The sequence below is a fragment of the Schistocerca serialis genome, chromosome 2 (assembly GCF_023864345.2).
Source record: "Schistocerca serialis cubense isolate TAMUIC-IGC-003099 chromosome 2, iqSchSeri2.2, whole genome shotgun sequence".
In the NCBI taxonomy this organism is placed as follows: domain Eukaryota; kingdom Metazoa; phylum Arthropoda; class Insecta; order Orthoptera; family Acrididae; genus Schistocerca; species Schistocerca serialis.
The window spans coordinates 135,061,434-135,082,183 of NC_064639.1; the positions used below are offsets into that span (position 1 = coordinate 135,061,434).

Consider the following 20,750-nt stretch of genomic DNA (forward strand, 5'->3'; position numbering starts at 1 on the left):
ATCCACGTATTTTGTAGCTTTTAACCATTCTCCTCCAATTACAATGCCTCTTTCATTCTTTACGGTCTTACCTATCAATTCCTCCTCGTATATTTTGAATATCTTCAATTACAGTGAGCATCCGAGCCTTAATACTCTGTCACCTTTTGCTGTGTACAATCCTCTTTTATTAAACTTCTTTCTTCCCAGTTTATATCAATATCTTTTACAATTCTCAGCTGTGTACTCCATCTGACTCTATCGAAAGCCTTCTTCTAGTCGATAAAACAAATATACACCTCGTTATTCGTTTCTATAATTCTTCCTCCAGTCATCCTCAGACAACCAATAGCATCTCTTCTTCCTTTACCCTTTCCGAACCCGAAGTAGTCTTCCCCAGTATTTTCCTAAATTTTCTCTTCGGTTCTCCTTGGTATGGCTCTCGTTACAGCCTTTTTAACATGACTGATGAATCTATTTGTCCTATAGTCTTTGCGTTCTTTTGCGTTGCTCTTTTTAGGTAAAGGTATGAGAAAGATCTTGAGTAGATCTTGAAGGCAATTTACTATGTCATAAATTACATTTACTATCTCAGTCAATCTGACTATTGAATTAGATCTAAGACTTTCAGTGCCTCAGATGGTAACTTGAATCATACATACAAATATAAGAATGTGACGGACCTCACCAAGTAATTATATTACAGTCCATCAGGTTAATGGCAGGTGTCTCTTTGTTCTCTGTAACCGGACGACCTTCTTTCTTTCAAACTCGTCCGGTTCAGAGACAAAATTACAAAATATTTATTTGCAATGCGAGTCCATCTAAAAGATGCGTTTCGAAAAGAACTGAGCAGAGCATGCAATGAACTTGTGATGCAAACACTACTACGTTGGAAGATGACTTATTATTAGCACTGACACATTACTTTTTCTACCTGTTGTGGCTTCCTTGTTGGCCAGGATGTCAACCACTTCCCCGATATCTGAAGAATAATACACTTGCATCTACACACCGCTTCCTGTATGTGGTTATGGTATCGCTATAGTTTCCTTCGTTTCCTCTTCGCGGAATCGTGCGGCATGAAATCCCATTAAGCATCCATATTAGCTCCAATTTCCGTGATTTTCTCGTCGTGGTATTTCCAGAGGTTTGTGTGGGAGAAAGTAATACACTGCCTGACAAAAAAAGTGAAGAACACTGGAAGGGAGGAGGAAACGAGACGAAACTGCACCGGGTGAGAGGGTACGTGATGTGGATGCAGAGATAACGAAATCCAGTCAAATTTTCAAGATGCTTCTCAATAAGTGCCGAAGTTACTCCTCTTCTGGCCTTGTTGGATGGACTGACTGGTTTGGTGAGGGGGTCATAAAGCCGCTGTATCCCCTCCTGGGGCAAGCTGGCCCACAGCTGTTGTAACTGGACCTTGATGTCCTGGATACTGAAAGTGGGATGGAATTGACTTACGAGCTACTCCCAAACATTTTATATCAGGGAAAAATCTGGTGCTCTTGAGGGCAACGGAAGTACGTCACCATCACGCAGACAGATTATAGAGATATCGGAGACAAATCTGGTGGTCTTGAGGGCTACGGAAGTACCTTAACATCATACAGACAGATTATAGAGATACAAGCCAAGTTTGGACGAACATTGTCCTGTTGAAACTGGCTGCACGATACTGTCGCATGAGAGGTAACACACGGGTGTACGTGACGTACTGTTGTGTCGTCAGGGTTCTCTCAATCACTGTCAGAGGTGAACTGAATCATACATCCCCACACTAGGGCACCAGGAGTAATAGCGTTCTGATCCACCGAAACATTGGAAGAATGGAAGCTCTCCCCTGATCGTCGCCGTAATCGCTGACGATGATCATCCAGGACAGTGCTGGACCGCAAATCATCGCTGAACGCAACGCGACGCCATTCATCGACGTCTGTGCTTTCTGGTCATGGTTGGTTGGTTGGTTGGTGGAGGGGGAGCCGCGCGGAGTGGCCGCACGGTCAGAGGCACCATGTCACGAATTACGCTGCCCCTCCCGCCGGAGGTTCGAGTCCTCCCTCGTGTATAGGTGTGTGTTGTTCTTAACATAAGTCAGTTAAAGTTAGTTTAAGTAGTGTGTAAGTCTAGGGACCGATGACGTCAGCAGTTTGGTCCCTTAGCAGTTCACACACATCTGAACATTTGAACATTGCGAACACTTGAGGGGCGCGAGGGAGGGGGCCAAACAGCAAGGTCATCGGTCCCACGGAATTGGGGAAGGAAGTCCACCGTGCGCTTTCAAAGGAACCATCTCAGCATTTGCCTTAAGCGATTCAAGGAAATCACTGAAAACCTAAATCAGGATAGCTGGACGCGGGTTGGAACCGCCGTCCTACCGAATGCGGGTCTAGTGTGCTAACCACTGCGCCACCTCCGTCGCTTCCGGTCATGAGACCACTCCAAACGGAGCCATCTGTTCTGTGGTGCTAACGGCAGTCTATGTCTGGGATGGTAATTCCCTAGTCTGTGTGCTTGGTTCACAAAACGGCGGCCCTCCTTCGTGGTTTTCAGAGGTAGCCGAAAGTAATCATCACGGCGAGTGTGCCATACCTCTCGTTCTCACGCAGTCCAACATCGGGCTGCAGTCACTTTCGAATGCCCCATAAATCTGGATATAGCACAATTCGACAAGGCGGCTGAATGAAGACCCACAATGAGGGTCCTTTCAGACTCTGTTAGGTGCTGATAACGCCGTCTCACAAGAGAACGCGGCATGTCTGTGTAGTTCGCAGTGGTTACTCCACATCTAACACTGTTCATGCCCATTATATACCCCACCGGGCCTGATAACAACAGTAAACACAAACAACATTAAAGCACACTGCTAGCCGCTTTAAGGGCCACAGAAAATTTCATTTCTAAGTCATTTACACACCAGTCGATGGCTCGTATTTGTACGAAGTTATATTGACATCCGACCATTTCTTTTGGGTGCTACACCTTTTCTGTCAGGTAGGGTATGTTTACAGACGCATTTAGGAAGTACGCTCTCGGAATATTAACAGTAAACTCTCCGTGATGCACAATACCTTTCTCGTAGCGTCTGCAACTGCCGTGTGATGGGCACATCCGTAACGATCTCGCCGTTAGTGGTAGAACCCCTAAAGAAACTGGCCGCTCTTCGTTGGATATTCCATATTAGACCAACCTGCAAGGGTCATCCACTGAAGACGAACACTCAAGAAGCACACACACACTTTTTTTACTTTGTATATTTTCCTGTAAATTAAACTATATCGCCGGCCGGTGTAGCCGAGCGGTTCTAGGCGCTTCAGTCTGGAACCGCGCGCGACCTATACGGTATCAGGTTCGAATACTGCCTCGGGCATGGATGTGTGTGATGTCCTTAGGTTAGTTAGGTTTAAGTAGTTCTACGTTCTAGGGGACTAATGACCTCAGATGTTAAATCCCATAGTGCTCAGAGGCATTTGAACCAATTTAAACTATACCAGTTCTTGCAAACACTGGGATTTGGATGCTCTCTGTTTACGCTGATAATCACAAGGAGGCGTTTACACAGCAACTGTGTGACTACAACAGTAACTACATCTACACTGACATGATTAATCTGCAATTTACGCTTCGGCGTTTGGCAGATGGTTCATAGAATTACTTTGAGACTATTTCTCGACCATTCCACTCTCGAACAGCGCTTGGGAAAAATGAATATATTTCAATGAGAGCTCTGATTCCTCTTCTTTTATTACGTTGGCCATTTCTCCCTACGTAGTTGTGAATCAAGAAAATGGAAGTTGGTGACTGAAATTCTGTGAAAAGGTCTTGTGTGAGGAAAAATGCCTTTTCTTGTAATTGTTGCTTCCCGAACGTACTTGCCATATCGTAGTGGATCTTTTCTCCGACACAGGGCACTGATTAAATACACTTGTAATGATAACTGTATATATTTTGTACACACTTGATCCTTTATTTTTATTATTTTGTACTTCAGTGTAAATGAAACTTAATGTTTCCTATTAATTTTATGTACTGCTTCATGTACCTTCAGTTGCATGCAGATTATATGTATGCATGATCATGTTTTATCTGTAGGAAATTTTGTTAACAGTGGGGTGATACGTGAAAGGTGTTCCTTGGTGCAGCGCCTTGGTAACATAATGACGGTCGGACGAGGATGTGCGTTTAACAGGTGATAAGAGCGGAAATTTCGTGGAGAGAAGGGCAGTTTTGTTTCTGGCGAAAGTCAGATGGTTGAATATGGAAGGTATAATTACAGTAACCAATCTCAGGAAGCAGTCTGAATACGGAGAATCAAGCGAACGCGGAACTTTCTAGAAAATCGTCATCACAGTATTGCTGCAGTAAAAGGCGAGGTTTCGGTAATAAATACGACTTTTATAATTGCGACGAAGAAGAGGATTTCCAAAAGGAGAAGATTACAAGAAGAGGAGACGCAAGACGTAAGATTTCGAGACCTTATAATCTGGCTGAGGACGGACACAGAAGGTCAAAAGATTTTCGAGGTATCAAAGGTAAAGAAGAACAATTCATCGTCATAGATCGGTACATGGTGACTTCGCTGAGTCAATGTACGGAACAGACATCAACTTCATTATTCTTGGACAGGAACTGCGAACTACGGGGCAGTAATACAGATGGAGGTGTGAAAAGTGATTATTATTCATTATTTGGCATTCGGAATAATGCGCTGTGAACAGATTTGCAATTGTTAAATTATTTCATGAGAGTACCAAAGTGTATGTTACCTGAAAAGTGAGATACGCAGATAAAACTGACGCTACACTGCTAAAATACATATTTTCGCGGGTGTCATTGTTGTGTGCATAAAATGGTGTCTATACTTCAACCGCAGCACATTCTAGTACCACACCCCTTCCACAAAAACTTAAAATTTTTCGCCTTGAGTATTCTATGATGGGGTAGCGCATCAGAGAGGAAGCGGGAATTACTTTACAGCAATTTTCTAAAATAATTGATTCATTGACAAGATAGCAACCTGCCACCTTGTCTTTTTCCTGTGGACCACCGGACGTCTACCACATGACAACTCCAGCAATAGTCAGATACAATATTCGGGGCCAGACATTGTTTTCCACATCTCCATAAACAATTATCTAACAACAGACTTCTCCTGTAAAGATGAACTAAATTCAGATGAATGTAAAGGACAGCGATGATTAAAGACAGTTATGTGAAAGAATAAGAGTTAGGCTAAATATATATTTTTTTCACTCACGCTTAAATACTCTCTCAAATAAATGTTGCTGTCTCGCTATTTCAGTTGACCATGAAAAGTATACATGCTCGAATGTAAAGCACAAAATAGAACAAAATTTTTAGCTTTATCAGCAGTGGTTAATAAAATAGTTTTTAAATAAATCCGTTTGTAAATGTTCACGTCCATACATATATTTGATGGAAACAGTGTTTGGATTATATATACGCTACCAAACGCAACAGTACCGGTATTTCGATAGGCAGTCCCTGTCATAGAAAGGTGTGAGGTTAGCGGGCTATAGCTTCAACAGAAACATTAGTCTCGTACCGAATTATTTTAATGAAACTCTTGCGAGGGAAGGTATGGCATTCCAGGTGACTGTTATTGGTAGTGGCATCGGGTAGTCATTCTGGCATACCTTTGAGGTATTCTAGCGTATGAATGTGGTATTGCAGGGTGCATAGGCGACGTTAGTAACAGTAAAATACTTTATCATCATGGTTTAAAATTTTTATTTGCTATCAACAACGGCAGAGTAGTAAGTGGCCCTTATTTACGAGAGTCATTTAGTCGGACTTTTAAGGCATAATTTGGTCACGGTGTTTTTTAGATAGACATTGATGATATTTCGTTAAAATGGATACGCATATTTGAATTGTTTTAATACGTGTGACACTGTCTTCCCTATTTCCCGATTAGAAAAAAATGATCTCCCATTTTTTGATCTTTTTCGGTGTCCTCGTGAACCCTATCCGATATCCTTGTTGTTAACACTATGAGCTTACTCTCAAGAACTAGCAGATTAATACTATGCAGAAAACCAGTCTGCATTTGGATCGCACCTCCTTGACCGCTAGGCACAAAAGCGCATAATATTATGTTGTAGGTTTGTACGTATGTATTAAAAACCGAGGACCTAGACACGACGGAGAAGCTTCGTCCCGCTGTAGCCCTCAGTGGCCCCAACTCTACAACAGCCCACAGCAGTCCACCCACCCCACCGCCGACCCACACCGAACCTGGCGTTATTGTGCGGTTCTACCCCCAGTGGATCCCCCGGGATCGTCTCTTACCAGAACAGTGTAGCCCTTAATGTTTGCGTGGTAATTGTGATGCACGCGTGTGTGGAAACGGCGCAGCAATAGCCGATACAGTGTAAGTGAGGCGGAATAAGGGGAACCAGCCCGCATTCGCCGAGGTAGATGGAAAACCGCCTGAAAAACCATCCACAGGCTGGCTGGCACACCGGGCCTCGACACAAATCCGCCGGGCTATCACAAGAATTAAAATATTTTAGCAGTCTAAACTTGAGGTTTTCCTCGTCCTAGTAGGAATGACCAATAGCCTGGGATATGACAGAAACGATAGAAACAAAAATTGTAGTAAACGTGGGCTTTAAAATGCGTACCTAGATAGCTATGAGCACTTGTTCAACTTCGAAATAGCCGTAAAATAAATCTCTTGTACGGCAAGCTGTTTGCTTTCCATATTTTGGGATAGATAATATGAACCAAAATAAGAAAAAACGTCTGGTCTACATGTCTCTAAAATGCCTGCCTTAAGTGCTATGAGCATTCGTTCAGTAGAAGAGACGTGTTTCACAGATGAGCAAGAGCCCTTAGCTCTTGAAGTACGCATTTTAGAGCCCATGTTTACTGGATATTGTTCCTTCGTTCTAGTCCAAAGTGCTTGCAGTAAAAGAGATATGTTTCACTGTATCTTTGATGTGGTCATAGCTCTTAAGGTATGCATTTTACAGCCGATGTTTACTTGACTTCTTGCTTCAAGTGATCGTTCCTCTCATGCCGTTGAATATTGACCATTGCTACTGGAGCACCCTGTTTACTCAGGAGCTTGTTGTCTGCATACGACTCGTGTAAATTTTATTTTATCTATTATTATCTTTTGCAATATTAATTCCATGTACTGACTTGTTCCATGACCATGGACATTTGCTCCTCAACTTGGTCATACGGTACTAGTCCAGTAAAAAAAAAGGAAAAAATCCCATACTGCTACCAATATTGCAGAAGAGGATTAAAAGCCGCAGAGTAGACAGTCTCTCCAGAAGCTTTGTTATATCTTGTACATGTGTACCTGGCAATGAAAAGCCGTCTTTAGTTCGACTTCCCCACAACATTTAGCATGTGATGGGACAGATTTACGTTGTTCGCAATCGTTCTTAGTTATTTAGCTGAATCAATAACCTATATGTTTGTTTGATTTATCGTGTAACTGAAATTCATCGCCATTTTGTTTTGTATTCATGTATAAGATCAGAGGCTGTTTATTGTTTAAGGTCAAATCTTACTTTCTCGCATCATCCAAGCACCTTGTCTGAAACATTTCTTAGTTCATTTTGACCTTCTTATGACTATACCAGGCTATACACAGAAACGTCATCTGCAAACACTGTAAGACGGCTGCTCAGTTTGTACCATAAATCGTTTGTATAGCTAAGAGAACAGCAGAGTCTATAACATTTCCTTGAGGAACAGCAGATATCACTTTCGTTTCAGTACGAAAAGTGACGTTTCTGACAGGAGTCTACGAATCGAGTCGCACGATTCGGAGGCTACTCCATAAACATGCTGTTAGATTGGACGACGCTTGTGAGGAACTGTGCCAAAAGCCTCCTAAAAATTTGGAAATGTTGAATCCACCTGAGATTTTCTGTCCATAGCACTCATTTCGTCGGGCGAATAAAGAGACAGTTGCGTTTCGCAGGAACGATACACAGAGTGTACCAGTTCCGTTGCGACTGCTTGTGTGAAATTCCAAACTGCAATGCTGTCTCGTGGCGAGTTGGGCGTTACGGTCCTCCAAGTTTCTACAGCAGCTGTATGGATGGTTGAAATACAGCAGGCGTCCTAACCGCAGATGTAGCGGTAGGAGTCTGATATTGGTCAGAAAAAGGCGGTGGAGCAGTGAGGCAACATCCGTTGTGGGCGAGAATTCGTTGAATTCGATCCAAACACCGAGAGCCAGGTTCCTCCACGACAGTTACCTAGTTCACAAAGCGAAGATTGTCATTTATTTCCCAGCAAATGGATAACAGCCCTAGATCACCCTCCATATACGCCGGATCTGGCCCCAGCCAACTTCTGGTTGTTCCCCGGCTTGAAGCTGGGAATCTTCTTGTTGTTGTCTTCAGTCCTAAGACTGGTTTGATGCAGTTCTCAATGCCACTCCATCCAGTGCAAGCCTCTTCATCTCCGAGTAATTACTGCAACCTACATCCTCCTGAATCTGCTTATTGTATTCATCTCTGTGTCTCGCTCTACGATTTTACTCCTCCCCACTTCCCTCCAGTACTAAACTGGTGATCCCTTGATGTCTCAGAATGTGTGCTACCAATCGAACCTTTATTATAGTCAGGTTGTGGCACAAATCTCTCTTCTTCCCAACTATATTCAGTACCTCATTAAATACGTGACCTATCCATTTAATCTTCAGCCATTTCTTCTGTAGCACCACATTTCAAAAGCTTCTATTCTCTTCTTGTCTAATGCTTGACTTCCGTGCATGACTGCACTCCATACAAATATTTTTAGGAAAGAAATTCTGACACCTAAATTTATTTTCGATGTTTACAAATTTCTCTTCTTCAGAAACGTTTTTCTTGCTATTGCCTGTCTACATTTTATATCCCCCCAATTCAAACATCATCAGCTATCTTCCTGTCCAAGTAGCAAAACTAACCTACTACTTTAACTGTCTCAATTCCTAATCTAGTTCCCTCAACATCACCTGATTTGATTAGACTACTTTCCATTACCCTCGTTTTGCTTTTGTTAACGTTCATCTTATATCCTCCCTTCAAGTTACTGTCCATATCGTTCAACTGCTCTTCCAAGTACTTTGCCGTCTCTGACAGAAGTACACTGTCATCGTCAAACCTAAAGGTTTTTATTTCTTCTCCCTGATCTTGAATTCCTACTCCAAATTTCACTTTTGTTTCCTTCACTGCTTGCTCAATGTACAGATTTAACAACACTGTGTATAGGCTACAACCCTGTCTCAACCCCTTCTCAAACACTTTCCTTTCGTGTCCCTCGATTCTTATACTTGCCACCTGGTTTCTTTACAAACAGTAAATAGTCTTCCGTCCCCTGTACTTTTCCCTTGCCACCTTTAGAATTTGAATGGGAGTATTCCAGTTAACGTTGTCAAAACCTTTCTCCAAGTTTACAAATGCTCTAAACGTAGGTTTGTCTTTCCTTAAACTATCTTCTATGACAAGTCGTACAACCGTATTGTCTCGCGTCTTCTTAGATTTCTCTGAAATCCAAACTGATCTTCGTCGAGGTTGGCTTCTGCCTGTATTCCCATTCTTCTGTAAAGAATTAGTGTTAGTATTTTGCAGCCGTGGCTTATTCAACTGATAGTTCGATAATTTTCACACCTGCTTTCTTTGGAATTGGAAGCAAGCAATAAGGGACACCGTTGCGATTGAACTGAGGACATCCAACGAAATTGTACTGCAGTACTAAATGCAGTTACAAAAATATGCTACAGGGTCCGCTTCAAAAGACTTTTAAGACGTTGTAGTTGTGTATTGATTCAGGGGGAGACTAATAGAGTGATTTTGTTCACATAATCAATGACTTTTACTTTTGATAGCCGCAGTTTTAATGAAACTGGGATGCATTGTGTATTATTTGAATCCGTGCTGGTTGGATGTCGATCCATCGTTTTCTGTCGTGTGCTTGAAAATAGCGTTGAAACCTAAAGTTAGCAGCGACCGAAAACAAGTGAATATCGGTCAGCTACTGCGCCGGGTGTCTCGTCAGAGGGAACAGTTAATACAGCGGCGCTTGGCCGCAGAGTGGTGGGCGTTCGGGCGTGCAGTGGCCCGCAGCTGATGGTGAGGGTCAGGGTCAGAGCGTGGCGCGAGATGAGGGGAGTGGAGGGGAGCTGCAGCTGGCTCGTCGCGACGCCGGCGAGCCCGCACTAGCGCCCAGGCGTTGCGCGCGAGCGGCTGACGCCAGCGATTTATCTCGCGCTCTCGCCTACTTAAGGCTGCAACGCCGCACGTCACTCCCTCACGTCCGGCCACGCGCAGACATGAGGACCGTGGCAGCGCTGTGCATCCTGCTGGCCGTCGTGGCCGCCGCAGCTGCGGCGCCCAACCCGGAAGGTGAGTCTCTGTCTCAGTCCTCGTACCCTGCTGTCACCACCTCCACTATCAGTGGCCGCCATCGTCCGACTGTTTTGGTCCTGTGGTCTGCAGTTCGATAAGTGGCCTCTGACGTCACAAGTTGCAACACTGTCGTGACAAAGAGGTTGCTGTCTGGAGGCAGAAGCCACACAGCTACCTTCTCTGCGAAATACGAAATCTGTTGAAAGTCCCTACCTTCTACTAAACCAGGGAGCAAAAAATCTATAATTCATTTATGGTCCAGGCATGATTAAAATCACTTTAACTGGTTCTTCGGTCGCTTGTTGGTAGAATAACTCCACAATTATAAACTAAAATCACAACATTATGAATGTTCCATAGTACTCACTTATTTAGTTATCTTGTTTTCGGTTACAAGGCCAGCATCGGACTTTATTTATTTTATTGTGGTTGTCTGTGTGATCCGCATATTCTGTTTCATATAATGTGTATCTCTTCCCTACAGTAAGACAAACTTACTCATACTACTGATATTAATTCATCTTACGTATTTCATTTAACACTTGTCACTTATTTTACTTTTTAACGTGTTTCTGCATCACTTTAACAGTGAAATAGCTTTACATGCTATTCTTCAGTAGTCTTGTATTAAGTTTAACTTGTTGTGAATGTCAGTTTAATTTAAATTCTTTAGCGTTATTGTGGTGTTCAGTCCGAAGACAGGTTTGATGCAGCTCTACGTGATACTCTATCCTGTGCAAGCTCCTTCATCTCCGAGTAACTACTGCAAGCTACATCCTTCTGAATCTGTTTAGCGTATTCATGCCTTGGTCTCCCTCTTCAATTTTTACCCTCTGCGATTCCCTCCAATACAAAACTGATGATCCACTGATGCCTAAAAACGAGTCCTACCAATCGATCCATTCTTCTAGTCAAGTTGTGCCACAAATTCATCTTGTCCCCAATTCTGTTCAATACCTCCTCATTAGTTATGTGATCTACCCATTTTATCTTCAGCATTCTTCTGTAGCACATTTCAAAAGCTTCTATTCTCTTCTTGTCCAAACTATTTATCGTCCATGTTTCACTTCCATACATGGCTACACCACATACAAATACTTTCAGAAACGACTTCCTGACACTTATATCTATACTCGATGTTAACAAATTTCTATTCTTCAGAAACGCTTTCCTTGTCATTGCCAGTCTACATTTTATATCCTCTCTACTTCCACCATCATCAGTTATTTTGCTCCCCGAATAGCAAAACTCATCTACTACTTTAAGTCTTTCATTTCCTGATCTAATTCCCTCAGCATCACCTGGTTTAATTCGACTATTCTTATATAGGCTGTTATATTCTTTCACCATATAACATCCCTTCCTCGGCTGAATGTTCCAACTGATCTTCGCCCCCACCCCCCCAGCCCACCCTCACATACACTCACACTGTTCCATGAGGTTCAGTGTTATGTAATTCTACTTTGCCCCCTTTATATTTATTTACTGTGTAGCTTTGTCATTTCTAATTACGTTACCACTGCACCGTCAACGATGTCATTTATTCAGCCTTTCTACGTCATCTCGATGTTTTTCATTTTTTTCGCCAGTACTGTACTATTTTTGACAAAGATAGTCCTTTGAATTTGGCTGATTGCCTGTTGTTGTTGTGGTCTTCAGTCCTGAGACTGGTTTGATGCAGCTCTCCATGCTAATCTATCCTGTGCAAGCTCCTTCATCTCCCACCAGTACCTACTGCAACCTACATCCTTCTGAATCTGCTTAGTGTGTTCATCTCTTGGTCTCCGTCTACGATTTTTACCCTCCACGCTGCCCTCCAATGCTAAATTTGTGATCCCTTGATGCCTCAGGACATGACCTACCAACCGATCCCTTCTTCTAGTCATGCCACAAACTTCTCTTCTCCCCAATCCTATTCAATACCTCCTCATTAGTTATGTGATCTACTCACCTAATCTTCAACATTCTTCTGTAGCACCACATTTCGAAACCTTCTGTTCTCTTCTTGTCCAAACTATTTATTGTCCATGTTTCACTTCCATACATGGCTACACTCCACACAAATACTTTCAGAAACGACTTCCCGACACTTAAATCCATACTCGAGGTTAACAAATTTCTCTTCTTCAGAAACGCTTTCTTTGCCATTGCCAGTCTACATTTTATAGCCTCTCTACTTCGACCATCATCATTTATTTTGCTCCCCAAATAGCAAAACTCCTTTACTACTTTAAGTGTCTCATTTCCTAATCTAATTCACTCAGCATCACCCGACTTAATTCGACTACATTCCATTACCCTCGTTTTACTTTTGTTGATGTTCATCTTATATCCTTCTTTCAAGACACTGTCCATTCCGTTCAACTGCTCTTTCAAGTCCTTTGCTGTCTCTGACAGAATTACAATGTCATCGGCAATCCTCAAAGTTTTTATATCTTCTCCATGGATATTAATACCTACTACAAATTTCTCTTTTGTTTCCTTTACTGCTTGCTCAATATACAGATTGAATAACATCGGGGAGAGGCTACAACCCTCTCTCACTCCCTTCCCAACCACTGCTTCCCTTTCATGCCCCTCGACTCTTATAACTGCCGTCTGGTTTCTGTACAAATTGTAAATAGCCTTTCACTCCCTGTATTTTACCCCTGCCACCTTCAGAATTTGAAAGAGTATTCCAGTCAACATTGTCAAAAGCTTTCTCTAAGTCTACAAATGCTAGAAACGTAGGTTTGCCTTTCCTTAATCTTTCTTCTAAGATAAGTCGTAAGGTCAGTATTGCCTCACGTGTTCCAACATTTCTACGGAATCCAAACTGATCTTCCCCGAGGTCGGCTTCTACCAGTTTTTCCATTCGTCTGTAAATAATTCGCGTTAGTATTTTGCAGCTGTGACTTATTAAACTGAAAAAAGATGGTTCAAATGGCTTTGAACACTATGGGACTTAACATCTATGGTCATCACTCCCCTAGAACTTAGAACTACTTAAACCTAACTAACCTAAGTACATCACACAACACCCAGTCATGACTAGGCAGAGAAAATCCCTGACCCCGCCGGGAATCGAACCCGGGAACCCGAGCGTGGGAAGCGAGAACGCTATCGCACGACCACGAGCTGCGGACAATATTATACTGATAGTTCGGTAATTTTCACATGTGTCAACACCTGCTTTTTTGGGATTGGATTTATTATATTCTTCTTGAAGTCTTAGGGTATTTCGCCTGTCTTGTACATCTTGCTCAGCAGGTGGTAGAGTTTTGTCAGGACTGGCTCTCCCAAGGCCGTCAGTAGTTCTAATGGAATGTTGTCTACTCCCGGGGCCTTGTTTCGACTCAGGTCTTTCAGTGCTCTGTCAAACTCTTCGCGCAGTATCATATCTCGCATTTCATCTTCATCTACAGCCTCTTCCATTTCCATAATATTGTCCTCAAGTACATCGCCCTTGTATAGACCCTCTATATACTCCTTCCACCTTTCTGCTTTCCCTTTTTTGCTTAGAACTGGATTTCCATCTGAGCTCTTGATATTCATACAAGTGGCTCTCTTTTCTCCACAGGTCTCTTTGATTTTCCTGTAGGCAGTATCTATCTTACCCCTAGTGAGGTAAGCCTCTACATCCTTACATTTGTCCTCTAGCCATGCCTGCTTAGCCGTTTTGCACTTCCTGTCGATATCATTTTTGAGACGTTTGTTCATTGCCTAGTAAGCCGAAACTCTCTCAACGAAAGATATTAACCGTAGCATTAGAAAGGTAATTTATGTTACATATAATACCAAGGGGGATTCGGAGACCGAGAAGGAAAGTGTCAATTTAATTTGCCGTAATGCAAGTTCATTTACTTCTGATAACAGTGGGCACACTTAAATCTGCTTGGACATTGTTACTGCGTACCGGTACTGCATATTAAAATATTAAATTATGATTTGAAAAAAATCGAAAATCATAAAATTCACGTTGTATAATTTTTTTAGTAACGTTCATAGCTGTGTTCTCTTATATAACACAACTATTTAATTTCAGTCCACTCCATGAAGCAAACGCAATTTACTATCTCACTCTGAAACACATTTTTCACACAACACTGTCTTCTTGCTGGGTTTTCCACAGACGTGTTTGCAGCACTGAGAGCAGGTAACAGTTGATTTTCCCGAGTTTACTTGATCGTTTTAGACGCAGTTCCTTGGCAGCATAGGTTAAACCATCCAAGAGTTCCTGGCTCTGCTGTTGATGGTCAAGCTTCCATAGTGCAGCTAAGCTACCGTTCGGTGATGCTTTCCATTGCCATCTTACTGACTTCCGAAACCCACACAAATTTCGGGCCGTTTGTCTGCATGAGGCGTTATTAGTTCAAGACATAGGTTAGTGAGAAAAACTAGCAAATTCGTTTTCCAATTCGGAAAGCAGATAAGGAAGATTGAATATGCATTTATTGCTGATACATCAGTGAGGGTGTAGAAGACCTACGTAGGTCATCTTCTTGATCCTCTCTTTGTACTGTAATGTTTGTTCTACGATGTCTACGCCTCCCTTTGTAGAATTATAAAAAAGATTTATGATGGCCTTTTTTGACTAATCACCACTTCTGAGTGAAACGTCGAAAGCATCAACAGCAGTCGCTTTGGTTTCTCACGGACTAGAGTTTTTGCGAGAATAGCCGATGGCGTCTGTGTCCGTTAAATGCCGATTAATTTGACTTTGGGAAAGATAAAGACCACAGAGAGGCAGTTCTCACATTACGTTTGATAATGGAAGGAAGAACGAAGAAAAATCAAAGTGAAGGATTGTAGACCCAGAAGAAGCGTTCGAAAATGTGAGATATTCGAAATTCTCAGAAAAGTAGGGATAAACTGTCAGGAAAAGACGAATAATATACAATGTCTAAGAGAAACAAGAAGTGAGAGGACCAAAAATGATGATCACGGATTAAAAAGTGTTTAAGACAAGGAAACAGTCCTTTACCTCTACTGTTCAATCTACACATCGAAAAAACGAGGAAACAAAAGAAAATTTCGGAGGCGGGATGAAGACACGGGGTGGATATCAACATCAATTATAAAGCTCGCTGATGACAGTGCTAATCTCAGAGAAAGTGAGAACTTCCCGGCTGGGGCCTCCCAGCCAACAATGCCATACGCTCATTTCATTTCATTCCACAGCCATGACTATTACAATCAAGTTTTTGTTTATTATTTTACTGATTAAGTCAGAACTTGTTCTTCTGACGAAATTCTAGTTTTATTGTACTTTAACTCTCAGTTTCTTACGTTGTTCGTATCTACTGCACACAAAAGATTCTTACTTGTGTATTTTAATTGGAGATAAAACGTTCAACAATGTGATAATGCTACACTCCTGATGGTTCGTCATGTGACCGCAACGGGAAGGAAAACTATAAACCCATTATCCAACGTGTGCTCTTCCCGATGAGGGCAGCGGTATGCCATGTTGTGTTTCGCATGAAAATAAGTGGACTTATTCTTCTAGTAGCGGCAGATGAAAATTTGATCACTAAGCGTATTCGTATTATTTCCTTGTATGGAACAAAGATTGCGGAATAGTCCCCAATTGGGATCTCCGGGAGGGGACTGACGAGCGGTAGGTAACCATAAGAAAAAGATTGAATAACTAACGAAAGGATAAGGTTCTACGGTTGGGGACGTGGAATGTCAGAAACTTGACATGGTAGGAAGACTAGAAAATTTGAAAAGCGAAATGCAAAAGTTCAATCTAAATATAGTCTAGTAGGAGTCAGTTAAGTGGAGCGGAAAGAAGACAAAGATTTATGGTCAGATGAGTATAAGGTTATATCAACAGGAGCAGAAAATGGTATAGCGGGGGTAGGGGAGTGGGATTCGTTACTAATAAGAGGGTACGGCAGAGAGTGTGTTGCTGTCAACAGTTCAGTGACACGGTTGCTTTTATCAGAATCGGCAGCAAACAAACACCGACAACGACAATTCAGGGATATATGCAGACGTCGCAAGCTGAAGATGAAGAGGCAGAGAAAGTATATGAGGATTCTGAAAGTGTAATACAGTACGTAAAGGGAGATAGAAATCTAATAGCCATGGAGACTAGAATGGAGTTGTACGGGAAGGAGTAGAAGTAAAGATTACAGGACAATACGGGATTGGAACAAGGAATGAGAGAGGAGAAAGAATAATTGAGACCTGTAATAAATTTCAGCTAGTAATAGCGAATACTCCGTCCAAGAATCACAACAGGAGGAGGTATACTTGGAAAAGGCCAGGTGATACCGGAAGATTTCATTTAGATTACATCGTAGTCAGGCAGAGGTTCCGAAAACAGATACTGGATTGTAAGGCGTACCCAGGAGTAGACGTAGACTCAGATCACAATGTAGTGGTGATGAAGAGTAGGCTGAAGTTTAAGACATTACTCAGGAATAGTCAATACTCTAAGAGGTTGGATACGGAGGTACTAAGGAATGACGAAATACGCAAGAAGTTCTCTAAGACTACAGATACAGCACTAAGGAATAGGTCAGTATGTAGAACAGTTGAAGACTAATGGAAATTTCTAAAAAGTGCACTTACAGAACTTGCCAATCACGGATCTTGGAAAGTAAAACACAGGTACAAAAAAGGTAACTGCGAAGAAACCATGGGTAACAGATGACATACATCAGCTGATCGATGAAAGAAGGAAGTACAAAAATGTTCAGGGAAATTCAGGAATACAGAAATACAAGTCGCTGAGAATGGTATAAATAGGAAGTTCAGGTAAACTAAGACGAAATGGCTGCATGAAAAATGTGATGAAGTCAAAAAAGAATTGTTGGTCGGAATGACTGACTCGACATATACTAAAGCCAAAACAATCTTCGATGAAATTAAAAGCTCGGGTGGTAACATTAAGGGTGCAACTGGAAATCCACGTTAAATGCAGAGAAGAGAGCAGATAGCTGGAAAGATCACATTGATGACCTCTATAAGGGGGAAGTTTTGTCTGACGTGATAGAAGAAGAAATAAGAGTCGATTTAGAAGAGATATGGGATCCAGTATTAGAATCAGAATTTAAGAGAGCTTTGGAGGATTTAAGATCAAATAAGGCAGAAGGGATCGATAGCATTCCATCAGAATTTCTGAAATATTTTGGGAAGTGGCAACAAAACGACTATTCACGTTGGTATATAGAATGTATGAGCCTGGTGACATACCATCTAAGTTGCTTACAAGAATAATATATAGAAGAATGGAAAAGAAAATTGAGGATCTGTTAGATGACGATCAGTTTGCCTTTAGGAAAAGTAAAAGCACGAGAGAGGCAATTCTGACGTTGCGGTTGAGAGTGGAAGCAAGCCAAAAAAAGTCAAGACGCGTTCATAGGATTTGACCTGAAAAAACCTTTGACAGTCTGCAAGATGTTAGAAATTCTGAGAAAAAATAGGGGTAAGCTATAGGGAGATACGGTTAATATACAATATGTATGAATAGAAGCGCCAAGAGGGGATAATAAGAGTGGACGACCAAAAACGAAGAGCACTGGACTAAAAGGGATGTAAGACAGGGATATATTTTGCCCCTATTGTTTAATCTGCACATCGGAGAAGCAATGATGGAAATAAAAGAAAGGTTCACGAGTGGAATTAAAATTCAGAGTGGAGGAATATGAATGATACGATTCGCTGATGACCTTGGTAATCTGGGTGAAAGTGAAGAAGAGTTACATGATCTGCTGAATGGAATGAACAGTCTAACAAGTACAGATTAAGCATTGAGAGTAAATCAAAGAAAGACAAAAGTAATGAGATGCATCAGATATAAAACAACGGGAAGTTGATGGTCACGAAGTAGATGAAGTTAAAGAATTCTTCTAGCTACGCAGCAAAATAGCTAATGACGGACGGAGCAAGGAGGATATCAAAAGCAGACCACTGGCAAAAAGAGCATTCTTGGCCAAGAGAAGTTTACTAGCAACGAACATACGCTTTAATTTGAGAAAGAAATTTATGAGAATGTACGTCTGGAGCACAGGATTGTATGGTAGTGAAACATCTGTGGAAAACTGGAACAGAAGAAAATGGAAGTATTTGAGATGTGGTGCTACAGACAAATGTCGAAAATTAGGTGGACTGATTAGGTAAGGAATGGGGATGTACTGCGCAGAATGGGAGAGGAAAGGAATACGTGGAAAACACTGACAGAGGGGAGAAGATTATAGGACATGTGTTAAGGCATTGGTGAATGACTTCCATGGTACTGGAGAGAGAGGTAGAGGGCAGAAACTGTAGAGGAAGACAGAGATTACATCCAGCAAATAATTGAGGACGTGGGTTGCAAGTGCTCCTCTGAGATGAAGAAGTTGGCAAAGGAGAGGAATTCATGGCGTGCCCCATCAGTAGACTGCAAATGTCTTGTGTGTTGGAGTTAGGTCCCATAAGCCCTATGTGTGCTTGATATACAGTTGTTATGAAATGCACTACTATCCATTGACAAGCATACTTCACTTGTTGTAATTGTAGTTCTGTAGGTATAAAACGGATCTAATTTGATTCTTCAGCTGCATTTTGTTTTCAGAAAAACTACTGGCTGACATTTTTTTAAATCTACTTGTCTGTCTTTTTGTGTGCGATATCAGCAATTTTGTTTTTCTTGGGAGGGAAGTGGTATTTACGTGATAGCCCATCTGTATGAGAGTTTCCAAAGGTGTTCATCACCACAATTAATAAGGGAACTAGGAGAAAGCAGTTTGTGAGGGTGGGGGGAGGGTGGTGCTAATCGATCAGGTTCTCAGTGTTTGCTGGAGAGTCCCTATGGTTAAAAAAAACGGCTCGGGTAATGTTAATGTTGTAATTTATCACAAACCCAATTTATTTTCTTTCTATTTGTGTATCACAGTCCCTTTGCTATCTTAGGATACGCTGCATAATTTTCTGCGATATCTTATCGTCTCAACGTGCTTCCTTTATTACCTACAAATGGCAATTTCATTACGAAAGGGCAATCATTACTCGCTGCTTCCCCGTAACACAGTAATAGAATAACACGTTCCCTACGTCTTAAAATCGAGTTTAATGTCTCCTTGAATTCTGCTATCCTCGTTTTGTGTCGCAAGCAACAGATGTCTTTCGAGCTGGAATTCTTAAGTGTACATTCCTACGAAGGCGATAAGGGATTGCAAAGGAAAATGGACGATAACGGCTATCTTAAGCCAGCCTAATTTTGGCAGCGCATAACCCGAAAACAGATCTGCTGGTTATGACCGGAGAATTATCGACCCGACGCCAGAGGTTACGTGTCAGCCCACTTGAAGGTCACGCACGGAGTTCGTGATGACTTCATTATCATCAGGTCTTTTACTGTCTCGCTCTGAAGGAAACGTGGCACGACACGCGCAGCTCCTTTCCTCGGAAAAGGACGTCTTTGTTGTGGTATCAAAACTTACAAGCCATCAGTGCCAACAGATAACAGACATCCTTACATGATCGTGAGTCATTAATTATAGCCCGCATTTTTGTTCTTTCACTTTGACAGTTCTAGATTTGTTTGTCGTTATCGTGGGTTGGAAATTCCTTCTGAAAAGAGAAAACCAGAGAAAATTTTTTGACGTTTCTTGCATTTCTTTCCAGAAGAAACTTCAGAGTTCCTTCACTCCACAGTGGTACTTCCTTCATGAGAAGTTATACTGATAAAAATGATTTTTTCTCTCATTGACAGACAAAACACCTTACGCGGGATAAACTTTAAATGAGTTCTGATTGTAAATTATTAACAGCATCTTCTACTACCGTCAAGTAACAATATATTCTGTTCTAATTTAATTTGAAAATGAATATCCTTTCTTTTTTCTTTGGTTCTGAAAGGATTTGGCAGACGTTTGTTATGGAAAATCGGTCTGTAGTTTCAGCGGCTCAGGTGAACTGACTGTTCTAGACAACACCAACCTCAGGTGATGGTACTATTCTGAAGATGGCCTAAGACTAGGCCAAAACCGGTCATTTTAACATAAACGACCATCGAGATTTAGACTGTTTTTTCGCTGATATTACATAGCTTACAAGATCACTGTTTTCCAAAAATGTTAACAAAAATTTTGTTTCTTGTTATCACTGCTATCTTCCAAACTGAATTTCTACAGCTTGTCGAAGATTAGTGTACGTATCTGCTCATCACATACACTACTGGCCATTAAAATTGGTAAACCATGAAGATGACGTGCTACAGACGCGAAATTTAACCGACTGGAAGAAGATGCTATGACATGCAAATGATTAACTTTTCAGAGCATCCACACAAGGTTGGCGCCGGTGGCGACACCTACAACGTGCTGATATGAGGAAAGTTTCCAACCGATTTTTCATACACAATCAGCATTTGACCGGCGTTGCCTGGTGAAACGTTGTTGTGATGCCTCGTGT

The 20,750-nt window shown here is 41.7% G+C and overlaps 1 protein-coding gene across 1 annotated transcript in view; it reads left to right on the forward strand.

Annotated features, from left to right (window-relative positions):
* The first annotated feature begins 10,085 nt into the window (after positions 1-10,085).
* LOC126456844 (allergen Cr-PI-like) overlaps positions 10,086-20,750 on the forward strand; it is a 116,227-nt gene continuing 105,562 nt past the window's right edge. The window contains exon 1 of the mRNA XM_050092657.1: positions 10,086-10,361. Within this exon, the coding sequence (XP_049948614.1) occupies positions 10,289-10,361 (73 nt within the window). The 5' untranslated portion in view covers positions 10,086-10,288. The remainder of the gene's footprint in view (positions 10,362-20,750) is intronic.